At 33.0% G+C, this 17,083-nt stretch overlaps 1 protein-coding gene across 8 annotated transcripts in view; it reads left to right on the plus strand.

Annotated features, from left to right (window-relative positions):
• The window catches only part of Nachra3 (nicotinic acetylcholine receptor alpha3 subunit), an 86,057-nt gene that overhangs the window by 51,156 nt on the left and 17,818 nt on the right, over nucleotides 1–17,083 (plus strand). For all 8 annotated transcript variants that reach the window (XR_011447578.1, XR_011447577.1, XM_070304478.1 and 5 more), the window contains one exon: nucleotides 12,464–12,581. Coding sequence is in view for 6 of the 8 variants with exons in the window: in XM_070304478.1 (XP_070160579.1) it covers nucleotides 12,530–12,581 (52 nt within the window). In the remaining 2 variants the exon portion in view is untranslated. The remainder of the gene's footprint in view (nucleotides 1–12,463; nucleotides 12,582–17,083) is intronic.

The raw sequence follows: 17,083 nt of genomic DNA on the forward strand, positions 1-17,083 counted from the left end.
TACGGGACAACCTCTCTCCCGCCTTACCTTTTTCTCCATCCTGTCCTCCTTCTACCTACCTATCTACCCTATGCCGCCTGTTCCTTCACCTCTCGGCCCTTTTACAGCCCCGATCGAGCGATTACAAACGTCCGCGCTTTGTTTCCTATATCCGTGGCGATGCGCTTTTTTCATTTCTCTCTACACCGTATCTTGATTTTATTAACCCTCAATCGTCGCAGTCCGTCTTCATTAGTCGCCGAACCAAACAAAAGTTTAAGACGCCAGAATAGAAAAGCCGGATTTCTTACGTAAGAGTTCGTCTCTTCTTCCTGTGCACTCTTTTTCTATACTTTTCTTTAAAATCGTAGAAACATCTGGTTCTATTGCTGTGCAAGCTTTCGAACGCAAAGTTACAATGTGTCAATTTAGAAAAAAAAAATCTTTATAAAATTACGATTTATCTTTATTCAATATCGGGTTCAATTTATTCATATTAATTAGTCACGTGCGTAATTACGGAATTGTTTTGTATTTTTTTATTATATTGAAATCATTAAATTGAAAAATATAAATATTGGTTTTATCTCGGGAATAAATTTTATTTTATCAAATTTACTTTAAAAAAAAAAAAATTTATATTTGCATTTCTCTATCATACTCAATATGTTCTTTATACAATCCATTCAAAGTGGATGTGATCACTGGAACTTTATGAGTTAGAAGTTAACAAATATGACTTTATTTCATGTTAAAAATTCGTTCAATGAAACTAGAAAAATAAAATCTATTTTTTAAAATTTATTTTCTTTTTTTGCAGTATGTTTTCTCACAAGGATTCTTTCAAATCGTAACGTTCCTTTTTCAAAGTGCAATATTATAAACTGCAAACACAAACACTCATACATATTGTGGCTAAAATAAAAATAATAATAGAGATATCTAAAATCTCGCGTTCGTTTCGCGCAACATTTTCGTCCTCGACTCCTTTCATCGATACGATTGTTTTATCGTTGTCGTTGCGGTTGAATAAGTTTCTACATCGTTGAACGCAACATACATATTATGATGCATTGACGTGCATCGACCGACGCATTGTGCGTGTTAGGCGAACGTGCGTCTTTTGAATACGTTACTATAGCTGTACTGTAGTACACAAAAGCGATCGTTGCGTTACACTCCGTAAACTTCAATAGAATTTCCATATCATATCGTGCAATTGTAGAGGAAAGTAATATCGCCAAGTGAAAATCAGATGATTCTCACTCATGTACGCGAAATATGAAATTTTACAAGAAAAATCTAAAGGAAGTATAGATGAATGTATTATAAAATTACAATTTTTGGATCATATTTATATTGTACTAAATCACATTTATTGTTATACAATTCAATATTATATATCCAGTGTTTATTTTGTAACGCATGTTTTGCTTCTGTATCTATGAATAATTATTTTTTTTTTCTTTTCTCTCCGTATCTTCTACATCTCCGGGCGCATAAAATGGCGTCTATCACTTTCGTATTTCTTATATGTATATATCATTGTACGATGAATTCAAGATTGAATCCATCATAGACATCTAAAGGCAAATGAAAGTTTCAACGCGCGCGAAGCGAGCGAATCGAAAGATATGCGTCGCGCACGGTCGGGAATATTTCATTTTCTATGAGCCGAGGTGCAGCCGAATTGATTTTGCCGAGTGATACCGATTGCACGGAGATAGGGGCTGTGCTGCATGCCAAGATTCCCACAGAATCTCCAACGTCTTTTACCATCGCGTCCGTTGGCGCGCACAAGCGTTCCGAATCTCCGTACCGATATTCGATTATCCGCGAGAATAAGGGACCCTTTATGCGCCTATATCGCGAGATCCGCTTGTCAGCCGTTTTGTATTTGCAGCGTCGCAATTGTTAGTCAAATCGCACGATTGCATAATAATAATCGTTCTCGCCGATAATGGGATTTGCAATAATCTATCGTTTAATCAATCCGGAATTTCAAATGGAGCTGTATTTTAGATTGATGAATTTCTATCGAGATTTTACACAAGAAAATAAAAATTCTAATACCTAGAAATCGAGTAAGTAAGAAAAGAGGAAAAATGGCTTGGAAAAGCAATTACGAGGATTATACATATTGTATTTATCGAAAGTACAAAATATATTCATAAAGTATTATATATATATATATATATATATACCACCTGTTGCATTAAATTTTTTGTCTAAACATAAATGCTATTAATCGTGACGCAGGTGTGGTAAAATATTTAGCTTTTAGGTTGATAACGCATTATGAATATGGAATTTCAACCTTTCGTCACATCAAAGTAATTTATTTTAAACGCTTCTGGGCTCGATGTTGAAAATTTTTTTTCTTATCAAATTTTCTTCATCATATTTATATATTAGGTGTACAACTTTGCTTCCGCCGTTTTTTTTCCGAAATTCGAGGCTTTATTGTAAAAAACTGGTTATATGTCTTTGAGGCGTTTTGAAATTGCTTGTTGAGTCACTCCCAATGATCGTGACAATTCTTTTTGACTTTGACTCGAGTCTTCATTAAGTAATGCCTCCAATTCTGCATCTTCGAAAACCTTCTCTCTTCCACCGCTATGCCGGTCTTCGACGTGAAAATCACCGTTCTTGAAGCGTTGAAACCACTCACGACACGTTCTTTCACTAATATCGGCTTCACCATAAGTATTTGAGAGCATTCGATGAGCCTCAGCCGCAGATTTCTTCATATTGAAGCAGAAAATTAAAACCTCCCGCAAATGACGAGAATTTGGCTCGTAAACTGACATTTTCAATGGAGAATAACTTTATGATGCAGACACAAATCGACTAATGTTTCTATGGGGTTATGTTGACAGATGCCCAAGTTTATTGCATGACATCTATGATCTATTTATTTCAACCACTACCGCTAAAGCCATCTATAGGAAAACGGCGGAAGCAAAGTTGTATACCTAATACATATAATCCAATCTGATATGATTCCCCTATTTTATATAAAACTTAATATATAAAATTTGTTTTGTCGATATATCCTTTAAGAGCTTTCCCACTTTAACGAGATTCGCAAGTACCATTCTCCGTTTCTCTCACTCTTCTTGGAATTTCTGGAATGCCGTGAAACATTTCTGGGATTGTTCGATGAGAAGTAAGACGTATCTAGTAGACGGCATAGCTTAGGAATTTCCGCCTTCCGGCGACCACGACAAGTTCGTTGATCTAATGTGTTACACATTATGTGCCCTATTGAGCAGATTAAAGTACCGCAAAGGGGCGCGTTTAATTAATGTAGCTGTAATTTTGCGAAACACACACGCTCTTCCTAAGTAAAATACTAATATACTAAAAACGAGATATGAAAAGGCACTTACAAATATGGATCTATAATTATAATAAACAAGCCAACTCATAAGTTCTAAATTAAAAATAATTCGGTTACGATAATTACTATCTTTTGTTGTAATCGATTAAATTATTTAATATACGCATACTTCATTAGCTATTGAAGGGTAATATCAGATCGAAACTTTTGGAAAATATCTTTCACCATGTTGGCGGAAGTTCCTGGGACGATATAATATTAAAGACGTCCCACGAGACACCTGGCGAATGCCAGGAATTTCACCAACATCCGTTTTCCCGCTGGAATGTTAGTAATCATCTACATACGCAATATCGTCGTAATCTAAATACGAAATTTCATCGTTTAACGTATATTTTGGTTCTCCTATCTCTTGAAAGACATTAAGTCGCATGGATAATATAAATCTATGTATCAAGTTCCTATAGAAAAATAGAAGGTTGAATTGAAACCATGCATTTTATTACTTATAACTATCTTGATATGATTTTTTAAAATTATTATTTACAGAATTATTTTCTTAATTATTTATTTATTATTTTTCTCTAATGATTTTTATATAATTTATTCACTACTTATAATAATCATTAGTTATTTCGCAAGCTGAGTTCGAATAAAAATCCGTCATATAATAATTGTTATTTGGTTAGAGATATTATATTCTCTTCACTAATATCACAACTTTTTTTTAAAGTTTAATCATAAACTTGCCAAGGAAAATGTTGCTCTATAATTCTTTGAATAATTACTGAATAGTTGTTTGGTTTTAGATAAACTTAGTATCGGTTGAATGAGGTCGATCGCCCTTTTTCGAGAATAATTTGTAATATGCATATCTACGCGATAATTTGCGGCGTTGAATTTTTCATCCACAGCGAATAAATTGCGCTAGAACAGGTTCTTTCATCTCCGAGGTAGGTTCAATTACTGCAGCGAAATATCGATCATTTGGTGAAGTTACGTCGCGCCTGAAGGAACGATCGTTAGCCTCTTGAAAAGCATTGGGCGTGTTCTTTTAAAATTGCACTTTGTATTATTGGAACGTTGAACCGATCGCCCCCACGACAATCAAGTAAAATCGAAGATTCGATTGATTCATTTGTAGGGGAATAATTTAACGCGAATATTCGCACGATTTGACGAGCACGATGGCGGTTTGTTTATAGAGTTTGAATTTTCCATAATGTTAATCGATTTGAGATCGATTGACCATTGGCGATTGCCTCTTTTATCGCGAGACATTGATAGATAAGGCTCAGCGTCACGTAATAAATCATCTGCCCTTCAATAAATGAATCTCTATTGCGGATAATAAGATGACAAATCATTTCGGAAAAATCAATTTTTGTCAATTTTTATGAAAACACATCGGTCTTAATATCGAGTAAAAATATCAGCGTTTATATTAGTCGTATTAATACGATAATTTATGTGTCAAAATTATTATGTGTACTTTGATTTGAGTAAACTCAAGGATTATGATTATTTTATTTCATTGATTAGCATTCCTTCATCGAAGGAAATTTTGTCGTTATTAAGTTAAAAATTAACGCATATTTTCTGCAGATGATCATTTTTAATGTTTTTATATTATTTGTAAAGATCTATGCATATGTTATTCGAAGTTATTCGAGCATTGATCACTTTGTCACTAATACATCTGTGAGCGTATGTCGGGCTAGAAAAATATAGAATATATTCTACAGGCGGGCTCGTTGCGGAAAAGGTTTTTGCAAAATGGTCGGTCTCGTGAAAGGATCCCGCTCGTTTATACTCATCTCGCATGGATCGTAATTCTTTTATGATACGCCGTTATATTTTTATTAAAAAACGCGCGACATACAGCGCAACGACACTTCGCTATACCGTCCATATTATTATACGTTTTTACATTTTCGATCGATCGCGATCCGCGGGAGAGTTTCTCGCCGACAACCGCGACATACAGATTAATTATCAATTCTCTTGGCTGCCTTCGACTGATCCGTTCTCGTTTTATTAGACCATTTTTAAAACGATCCGAGAATCGTTAATCGCGGTCTCACGTGTCGAATTTGTACTCTCTCCCTCAGGATTAGGGAGAAAGAGAGCGTCGTGTTTTACGTTACTCCTGTGACGCGTAGGACAGTTCGCTAAATTCCAGCCTGCCGAATGTCCGATAATTCCCGCGAGCGCGATTTTTATACATGAGAATCGTGTAAGTACGCGCCACAATTCCAATAATACCTACATTAATTAATACGACAGAATATTCGGTTTATCGAAATTGTATCTGGTTGACTAAATTCCAAGCCAGAAACCGAAATGGATATATGCATTATATTTATTTAAAAATATTTATTATATTTTAATAGCATACATTAATAATATATAATTTTTTTTTAACTAATTTAATACGCATGGTATACAGGGTGTCCCATTTTAAAGGACCCACTCAAATATCTCAGAAATACTGCGTTAAATCGAAAAATGTTTCAAACCAAAGTTGTGTGGCTTCAAGGGGGCCATAAGATGGTGACAATGATTTGACCTTGGAAAATCATTTCAAGGTCACGTGAAGGTCAACTTTAAAATCTTAAATGGAAATCCCCATTTTTTATTCTTGTAGCTCACATCGAGAGCTTTCCAAAACACTATAATAAAGTATTTTTTTATGAAGTACTTTTTGAGTTATTTTATATTTTAGTCCGACATATTTTTATATAAAAAATAAAATATTTCGTAAAATATTCAGTTTTCGATAATTTTACCGTAATACTTCTATGTACAGAATAATAAGACAAATTAATTAGTGCCAAAAAAAACAAATAATTGTTTCAAAAAATACATTGTAAATAATTTTCTTAAAAACAATTTTTTTTTTTATACTAATTGATTTATCTCATTTTTCTGTACATAGAAGTATTACGGTAAGATTATCAAAAACTAAATATTTTACGAGATATTTAATATTTTATATCAAAATATGTCAGATTAAAATATAAAATAACTCAAAAAGTACTTAATGAAAAAATACTTTATTATAGTGTTTTGGAAAGCTCTCGATGTCAGCTACAAGAATACTAAATAAAAAATGGGGGTTTCTATTTAAGATTTTAAAGTTGACCTTCACATGACCTTCAAATGATTTTCAAAAGGTCAAATCATTGTCACCATCTTATGGCCCCCTTGAAGCCACACAACTTTTGTTTGAAACATTTTTCGATTTAACGCAGTGTTTCTGAGATATTTGAGTGGGTCCTTTAAAATGGGACACCCTGTATATCTCTGATCAATATATTCGATAAAAGATGAGATTCATCGTAATCAGTGGATTTATATAGTTTATTGAGCTATATTTTATGATCATTTATCTGGGCGAAACTTTTGATTTCAAATTTACATCAAAAATACATTCGCAAGTATTCTTAAATTTCATGTAAATCTTAAAAGGCACATTCTGTATCCATTATAATTAATAGCGCATTTATATGCACATCTTGCGCACGGTTTGCGCGCAATAACCGCTAATAAAATAATTAATGTAATCAGAACCTTTATTAATGAAGTTGCGTCGGTGGATGGTTTGTCATAAGGTATTGTTAATTTATGGAAGTTAATTGCAGGGGATTGAAAATATTGTTCCTTAATAAAGTACTAATGAGATTGATGAATAAAATAACGTCGGCGCGTATCACTATCGTGATAAGAAATGCGCGTTATACATATATTTATAACCTTCGGTTAAATAGATTTATGAAGAATTGTCAAGTAAGAATTTATGATAAGTTGAAAAGCGATAAGTTTTTATTTAAGAATACGAGGATGCGATAAATACAAATTCAGATAACATGTAATTCAATAAGTCGATATACTTACGAAAAGATATTATTTTATTTTCATTGACTTAAAATTGGTAAAACTGATATCTCCCGTTATATATTTCCGGTAAATGTAATTTTAATATGTCAAATTTTGACGCTTGATAAAATATTTTAAAAAAATACCCAATTATTAAACAAGAAATTATTTTGACGTATATTTATAATCGAATATTTTTTGATATACATTGTATGTGTACATTTTATTCACTCTTTATACGACGGTTGATGAGAAAGCTCATTTACTAGCTAGCTTTTTGTCGATGACACGCGGCGGCGACGAAAGAAAGCGGATCCCGGAAAAGCCGTTTAAAGAGCTTCTTGCTCGCATGTAGCGGAGATAATTATCCACCTCTTAAGCTCGCGAAAGTGGCAGGCATGGATAGAGGGACGGACGGATTCGGGGTTTATCGATCCCAGGCCACGTTGCAGAAATAACTTTCGGATGGGAACGAAGAGAACGTGAAGTTTCCTAAACGATTCTCGAGTGAAACGAGACAGTAATCCGAATACGTGCTCATCGTTAAATCTTACGTATTAATCGAGCCCATCTCGCACGTCTGTTCGATAAGCCTTTCGTTTGTCTTACGTATTGTGAATTTTAATTCGAAGAAATACTTTGCAATATCTCTCATCGGTCAATTGTATTTTTGGAATTACGATGCAAGGCTTTTTTATATTTCATAGGAATTTTATAATATTTTATGTTTTAAATATTTAACATCAAATATATCCGTGATAAATAAATGAAGCTATCTACACAGAAAGAAAATAATTTAAATAAAACGAAGCATGGTTTGTCGACCGTGCTATGCAATATACGATCGTTGATGAAGATTCGACTGCTGGATTGTTTTCATTGAAAGCTTTTCGGATTTTACACGTAGATCGAGTTCGATTAATAGCTTGTCGAGTTTTTATTTCGTCGTACATCGCGCCGAAGTTTCTCTTATCTGTTGTAAATAGGCAGAGAGAGAATGTTGTTACAGTTCTATTGATTCACTTTTTACAAGCGGATCTTTTGATCAATTTTTGGAATCGATTTTGCTTCAACAAGAATATTAAATTCTAAGAATTAACAATGGTAAACAATTTATAACAAACTTTTTAACATGATAATTTTTGGAATACAAGGAGGATAAAGTTTTGGACTTCATTTTAGATGGTCAATATTTCTTCAACAAATTTTAAATTTAAAGATTAGTTAAAGATTTCATACGAATAAAAGAGAGGAAAAACAAACCTTTTAATATATTAACCGTTTGAGTGCGGCGAAGCGCTATCGCGCTTCACTTGTCGTTTGCCAAAAATGCGGAGGAGCGCGATAGCGCTTCTCTTGTTTTGTACCGAGAATGCGGTAGGGCTGCTGTTGGTTAGTATAATTTTCGCATCTATTGAGATCAGTTGTATTCATATCAAGTGCAGTTGTTATTCATTTCACTCAATTGTGGTTTTAGCATATATATAAGAAAATTCTTCAGCACTCAAACGGTTAATTTTGAAAATTATTGACAAATAGTAATTTATCTCTTCTTCGATATTTTCACTAAAAAAAACAAAAAAAAAAAACACGAAGAATCAGCAAAAGAATTCACAGATAAGAGGAACGATGCGAGTTTCACAAGGTCTCGAATACTCTGTATACAATATGCAGTTTTATTGTACGCGGCTCTATAGCGATATCACCAAACGATATCGGGTTTTCGAAGGTGGAAAAATGTAGTCCCGATCGGTTGGTTGGCTAGTTGACTGCCGTGCGAATAATGGATGCAGGACGGATAAGAGGCGACCGGATGGCGAGATGCGTTGCCGGCCAGCCAGTCCGGCCATGCTGGACTGACGCGCGGGGTTGAGCATAACAGAATATTGGCACTCGCGGAACCGGATAACCGACAATAATAAGTGCCTGCCACTCACACGGCCGCCGTTCACCCGGTCGTCATCTATCTCTTGCCAGAAAAGTCCGTTTCCCCGCGATTTGCGAACGATTGCCAAACGTATGGATTTCCTGATTTCCACGAAACGCTCCTTGTTTGCCCCCCCCCCCTCCCCTCCCTCTTCCTCCTACGACCAATACAATAATCTTCTTTTTTTTTTTTTTCGAGAGTTATCGGTTCCAAAATTATTTTTGTAGAAACTGTATCCCATCCATAAGTGAATCCTGCAATAGAAACATATAATTTTACAAATCTTTATTTTTCTTTGCCCCACGATTATATTGTATATTAAAAATGTTTAATAATAAAATAAATTATAGGATATATCGTAATGTTTGCAAATATATATGTATATAATCGTGTGAAAACAGAATCGCTCTTATCATGGCTAATTACGTTAATATGTTAAAATACGATTAAAAAAAAATACTCCGAAATGTATTTGCATATTGTTTCGTAATGTTTACGAAATGCACCGTTTTCTTCGAGGTATTTTCTTTTCCATCGAGTTCACGACAAACGGGTCACGAAATACTCATGCAACCATTCACGAGTAACAAAACGATATGGCGACATAACAAGTGGAACAGAATAAAAGCGTAAAGAGGAAAAACAAAGAACAGGAAGAATACGTATATGTGATTGAACTGGTAAAAATAAACGGTGAATGAGAGGTAAATAAATAAGAGAAAAAAAAAACAGATGGAGAAAGAGAGAAGAGAGATTCTCTTTTTGCCAATAAACAACGTTATGCGCGCGCGTCTTTTTTTGCAATTTAAAGCGCGAGTCGGTTTTTCTTCGGCCAGATCCTCTTGTGCTGAATAGAGGATACGTATGCACGTGTACATGAGCGACATTACTGCTATACGCGTGTTACATAAACGGATAAATGAAGAAAGTCCTGCAGAGCGGCGGGATCGGGGCAGCAGATCAGCTGATTTGTGTCATGTGCGCGACAGGACGGCGGCACTTGCACCGTCATTGTTCTTTTATACTGATTCAATGCGACATTCTGCCACGATCTTTTCCGCAAGTAAGGAACGAAATTGTCAGCTGAAGAATCAGTTCTACAATGACACTGTATCCTTATTTTAGCAAGATTGAATTACATGTAATATAGAAGATTGTTTGCCTGATGTTCGAAAGATATTTTATAAAATATGTATTATATACGTATATTATATGTATATATTTAATATTATATTGAGATATTGTATAGAAAATGATGAGAAATGTAAGAAGAGTAATTTAAAAATAAGAGCAAAGAAAATTTAAAGGATTTGTAGGTGATATCGGTGATTTTTCTTTTTTTTTTTTTTTTTGCACGATCAGTTTTATCAAAGGATTAAAATATTTGCGAAGAAGAGATTTGTAGATAATATTTTATTAAAATTCAGAAAACTGGATAAAATGTCAGAATTGTGATAATAATTGGCGTCAGCCATTGCGTATCACCTGCAAAAATATCAAAATGCAGAAGGAGTTCGACATCGCGTAATGCGATTCTTACGACTGCCATAAATTTCCTGGCACGAGAATTGGCACCGATAACGGCACGTAAAACTCAGTCCCGCTCGTAAAAACCATGAATCAAATATCTATTTCGCACAAAGAGCAAATACAGAAAATTATGTGCCGTTGTTGCAATCGCGGCGGGGTAGAGAATTTTGAAAGAATTTAGATCGGCGATGATTACTTCGAATACAGATCGATCGCTGTTGAAAATCACTAATTTTATTTTGACAGTCAATTGAAGATTGATACAAAAAATTAATGCAACATTATCGCAGATTTAACGCTCTTATACAGGAATTCGAGAATTATGAATTATCTGACAATGAAATAAATTCTAGTACTCGACTTTGAAAACATGAAAATCGATCGCAGTCGCAATGACATCTAAATTTTAGAATATTCGAATTCTGTTGCAGAACTACCATCGCACTTTTCGTTAGATTGCACACTTTTCGCCATACTGAATATCGTACTTCATCACGTGTTTAATTCACATTGAATACATTGCACGCGAATGCGAAAACGCTTGTAAGTCTTTGCCTATAATTACCTGCTCATTCCTGAATCAACGTCATTCGTGCTCTTTGCGCACGCTTTATACATTCGCTATCTCCGACAAACGTTGCAATAAATGACATCCCACTTCGCGACCACGAATAATTATACTCGTTAAATTTTAATGCTCCTATTAATCGAAATTGCGGATTCCCAATTTTTGTAGCAATATAACAATAATTTGCGGCGGCAATTATTTGAGGCAGCAAATGCTGTCTCGAGAAACAAAGAGAAACTATTTTAACAAACATAAATATGTTTAACACATATTAATATATACTTTTATAATATATTTACGCACTTTAGAACGTGATATTTTTTTTTTACATGTTTGTATATACAATATATTCAGGGTTGGAAAGTAACGCGTTACTTGTAACGTCGTTACCGTTACAGTTACTTTTTTTCGGTAACGATCGTTACTTTTATCGTTATTTTTTTGGTTCTTCATTATCTTACATCTATTCAATAGATGTATTTTTTGAAAAATATTTTGTAGCCTTCTATCATAGACTGTATTCTGATAGTCACTGCCAGTACTGTAAATCTATAGTAACGTAAATTATACAATAGATTACACGATACTGATAATGAATATTGGGATACACTCTTAATAATATCAATATTTTTCTTATCAATATTTAAAAACAATGTTTGATAAAAATTTTCGACAAAATTGAAATTTGTAAACTACAATTTAAATTCCTATAAAGATAAGTGTATTAAAAAGTAAAGATATTAACATAAAAAATTAGAATCATTAAATAAGTTTAATATAAAAAACGCTTGCTATATATAGAGACTAATTTAGAGTTTTTAATTGTAACATAGATTATTACATTTAATATTGATTATTAAATAATTTTATAATCTAATAGCTTATTTTAGCATTACAAAAAACAAAAACATAACGAAAAAGTAACGAATTGTTACTTTGCAAGTAACGGTAACGGTAACGCGTTACTTTTTAAAATCAGTAACGAGTAACAATAACGAATTACTTTTTACAAAAAATAACGGTAACGGTAACGCGTTACTTTTATAGAGTAACATTCCCAAACCTGTATATATTAATATATACTTTTATAATATATTTACGCACTTTAGAACGCGATATCTTTTTTTACAAGTTAGCAATATAATATGAAATTTATAAACTAGAACGAAAAGACCGAGAGGCCCCATCTGCGTTTCTATATGATCGGTCAATCATCTTCTTTCTTTTTTTATTGCAGTGCAAAAACTGAAGAGTCTGGAGCGCACGAAGGCGAGAAGAAATGAGGTGGACGTGACACAATGACATGATGAAGAGCCTGGTGGGGATCATGTGGATAGTGTTGGTGCTCATATCAGGTATGTATAATCAATCTGAAAATCGCATGTCTTTGATCTATATTAATTCATCGATATTAATCGCCCAAAATCTTACTAATCTAATTATCTTACCTTTTCCAATATTAATTATGGCAAAAAAATTTATCTTTTACATAATATAATCACCGCGTTATCTCCTTTTCAAATGATATAACATAGATATTTTTAATTCAATTGTTTTCAATGTAATTATTAATAGATATTATTTGTTAAAATGTAGAGAACGCATTTTTTTTCAATTATACTATATTTATTCGAAAGAATTTTTAATAAATGACTATGGCAAACACATATACACACATATCCGCAGTAAATGGATATAGAATTTCGTAATAAATTTAGGCCATCAATTCCATTTTCTCTTATTTGTGATAAACAAAAATATCTTTTATCAGAAATTGTTCTCTTTATTTCGAAGGAGAAATACATATATACAGGGTGTCCCATTTTTAAGGACCCACTCAAATATCTCAGAAACATTGCGTTAAATCGAAAAATGTTTCAAACAAAAGTTGTGTGGTTTCAAGGGAGCCATAAGATGGTGACAATGATTTGACCTTGGAAAATCATTTGAAGGTCATGTGAAGGTCAACTTTAAAATCTTAAATGGAAACCCCCATTTTTTATTTAGTATTCTTGTAGCTGACATCGAGAGCTTTCCAAAACACTGTAATAAAGTATTTTTTCATTAAGTACTTTTTGAGTTATTTTATATTTTAATCTGACATATTTTGATATAAAAAATAAAATATTTCGTAAAATATTCAGTTTTCGATCATTTTACCGTAATACTTCTATGTACAGAATAATAAGACAAATTAATTAGTGCCAAAAAAAACAAATAATTGTTTAAACAAATACATTGTAAATAATTTTCTTAAAAACAATTTTTTTTTTATACTAATTGATTTATCTCATTATTCTGTACATAGAAGTATTACGGTAAGATTATCAAAAACTAAATATTTTACGAGATATTTAATTTTTTATATCAAAATATGTCAGATTAAAATATAAAATAACTCAAAAAGTACTTGATGAAAAAATACTTTATTATAGTGTTTTGGAAAGCTCTCGATGTCAGCTACAAGAATACTAAATAAAAAATGGGGGTTTCTATTTAAGATTTTGAAGTTGACCTTCACATGACCTTCAAATGATTTTCCAAGATTAAATCATTGTCACTATCTTATGGCCCCCTTGAAGCCACACAACTTTTGTTTGAAACATTTTTCGATTTAACGCATTGTTTCTGAGATATTTGAGTGGGTCCTTTAAAATGGGACACCCTGTATATACACTATGTGAAACGCGTACATATAAACATGAGAGAATATTACTTTCGCGTGCATGTGCAAATAATGATGTGGATGTGCATGAAGATCATAGAATCCGTTATTTGAGACTCGTACAGCATTTTCCTGAGGGTGTATTTGCAAGCCTAATGTCGCTATAATACGCAGGAACGCGCCGTTACATGCGTTCGCATTATCATGCATCTGCCTGTGGTTTACGAGATGCGTAACACTATCGGTTAATGAGTACGGACGTACATATAGTACGGCGACCATGGTAGTCTGTGTTTACGGTCGCATTTCTGAGCATTCTTCTTTCCCGCACCTATGCGAGATTGCGCTGTACTATATAAAGTGCATTTGGCAAACGGCCGTAACATCTTTATTTTTATCGGAGAAAACAGCAAATGATGCGATTGCAGAAATAGACCTTTAAATAAAGTCCTGTGTGAACAATCAATGTTTGCGTTTCGCGTAATTTTATATATCTTTTTATTTAAATAAATATTATTTATTAATTACACAATTGTATAAATTATAGACAGTTTGTTGATATTTAATTATATCTTCGAAATCTCTACGATTAGAATTTTTAAATATAAAATACTTAAAATAAAATATATGCATGTGTGTCATTAAAATGTATTTAAGGATGGATGTGTCATATGTCAAAACATTGACAAAAGCATGAAAATTTCGTATACTGTTTTAATATTTCTTCTGAATATCTGTGCAAAACCTGAGCATAATTCTCTTAACGGTTTGGAAATTATTTAAGTTTAAATTTACTATTCTTATGGAAAATCGCGTATTACAGCACTTATTGACAAATTTTACAAGGAAAAAACATAGCCACGAAATAAACATTTTCACATATGTTAAGAAAACTCTAATAAATATTTGTATAAAACTTGATATTTACATCCACTTACTCGTTTAAAAATTTTTGAAAAAAAATTTTATCTGTTTCTCTCTCTTTCTCTCTTTCTGTAAATTATTCGGTTTTTTTTTGTTTCTTATAGTTGATTTCAAGGGGTATTCACGATCAAAGTTTTTGTAAATAAATTAGAAAAAATATTAATTACAACTATTTTCTTTTACGAAGACATTAAAAACCATATTACTTTGTGATACTTTAATTCTTTTTATAATACGAATTTATTTGATTTTTCAAATAAATAAATCAATTCAGTATAAACATAAGAAATATATATTTTTTTTTTTAATTTTGACAATTTTTTGTTACTATTGTACAGCCAAAAAACATCCTTAATCAAAAGTGTATAAAATCAAATAACTTTAAATGTACCTAATATAATTGTATAAATTAGAAACATTTTTTTTCTCCATCGTTATCAAAGATTTTTCCAAAATTTTAATACTATCAACGTATTAGGTGTACAACTTTGCTTCCGCCGTTTTTTTCCCGAAATTCGAGGCTTTATTGTAAAAAAACTGGTTATACATTTATGATTCAAAGCATTGTCCATCGTGCCAATTCTTTTTGACTTTGACTCGAGTCTTCATTAAGTAATGCCTCCAATTCTGCATCTTCGAAAACCTTCTCTCTTCCACCGCTATGCCGGTCTTCGACGTGAAAATCACCGTTCTTGAAGCGTTGAAACCACTCACGACACGTTCTTTCACTAATAGTGGCTTCACCATAAGTATTTGAGAGCATTCGATGAGTCTCAGCCGCAGATTTCTTCATATTGAAGCAGAAAATTAAAACCACCCGCAAATGACGAGAATTTAGCTCGTAAACTGACATTTTCAATCGAGAATAACTTTATGAAGCAGACACAAATCGACCAATGTTTCTATGGGGTTATGTTGACAGATGCCCAAGTTTATTGCATGACGTCTATGATCTATTTATTTCGACCACTACTTACCGCTAAAGCCATCTATAGGAAAACGGCGGAAGCAAAGTTGTATACCTAACAGAATCGATACAAGAATAACGCTGCTGTATAAAGGTCTATCGAGATACATTTTCTAATTAAACATTACAAAAAAATTTTTATACGTGTACTTCAGTCTTAGCGTTTGAAAATTATTTCTATTTCAGGGAATTATTTATACTTTCTTTACTTGTATTAAAGACGCGGGATAAGCTCGGAATATCCTCAGAAAATCCTCGGAACATCACTATCGACATTCTAACGTGCGAGTTCAAACTTTTCGCTTTACGGGGTTATATGTTTCCCAGCTTGTCTTGAATCCAGTTTCTCGCCCCCGGTGCTTTCTGGCTCGGTTTCAAAATTAAAATCACTGACGACGTTGCTTCGTGCACGCGTTGCATGAAGAGCTTGTAAAATGGCGATAAAATGATACGTAAACATAATAAATATTATTATCATAATGACGAGATATCGATAGATATCCGCGCCTTCTTGAATAAACAAATGATTTTATCACTTCTATAATCGACTCCGCTTCATCGTTGAATAATGAAAATTCCTCAAAGCCGACGAATATAAATAAATTATAATCCATTGTACTCTTTGTCTTTATCATCATAAATAAATGAATAATGTAAGATAATTTAAAAACATGGAGAAAATTGAGCTATTTTTACAAGATATAAATGCGTTTTTATTTCGATTAATCTTATATCGTGCAGTTTCCGATATAATTATTCAAGACAGATCGAAGATGGATATTTATTATATGAGGATTTTTAAATATTCAGTTATTTATGATTCTTCAAATATCTGTTCGAACAAAGAAAACGGTGAATTAGCAAGAAGACAGGTAATTAAACGAAAGTAAAATACGCTTTCAAATCGTACTTTTGTCCGCTTTTAACATTAACGTGAACAATTTGTGCACAAATCCAGAAGCTTAATATTTTACCTTGAAATTACAAATGAATGGAGAACAGTTCGGACGATAGCGCGTATATCCAACTCGTAGCTTTTGGCCAGCGTGTTGGTGTTTATAATGACGGCAATACTTTATGTACTGCCGTACGGCAAAGGGTTAAATATGCGCAAAGCGAAATCCACACGGTACTCTCACATGGGCTCGGATAATGGGAAAACTACGAAGCGGAATTACCGAGCTGTCCTGTTACGTGGATAAACCATCCACGGCTGTCTCTCTTCCTTTGATATCTGCCCTCGAGTATAAAATATTTCCCGCTTCTCCTCTCTCCGCGTCCTTTCACGGAGCTGTATTTTT

Source organism: Polyergus mexicanus, unplaced genomic scaffold (genome assembly GCF_030449975.1).
Source record: "Polyergus mexicanus isolate NDT 795.1 unplaced genomic scaffold, iyPolMexi1.0 SCAF_11, whole genome shotgun sequence".
Lineage (NCBI taxonomy): Eukaryota > Metazoa > Arthropoda > Insecta > Hymenoptera > Formicidae > Polyergus > Polyergus mexicanus.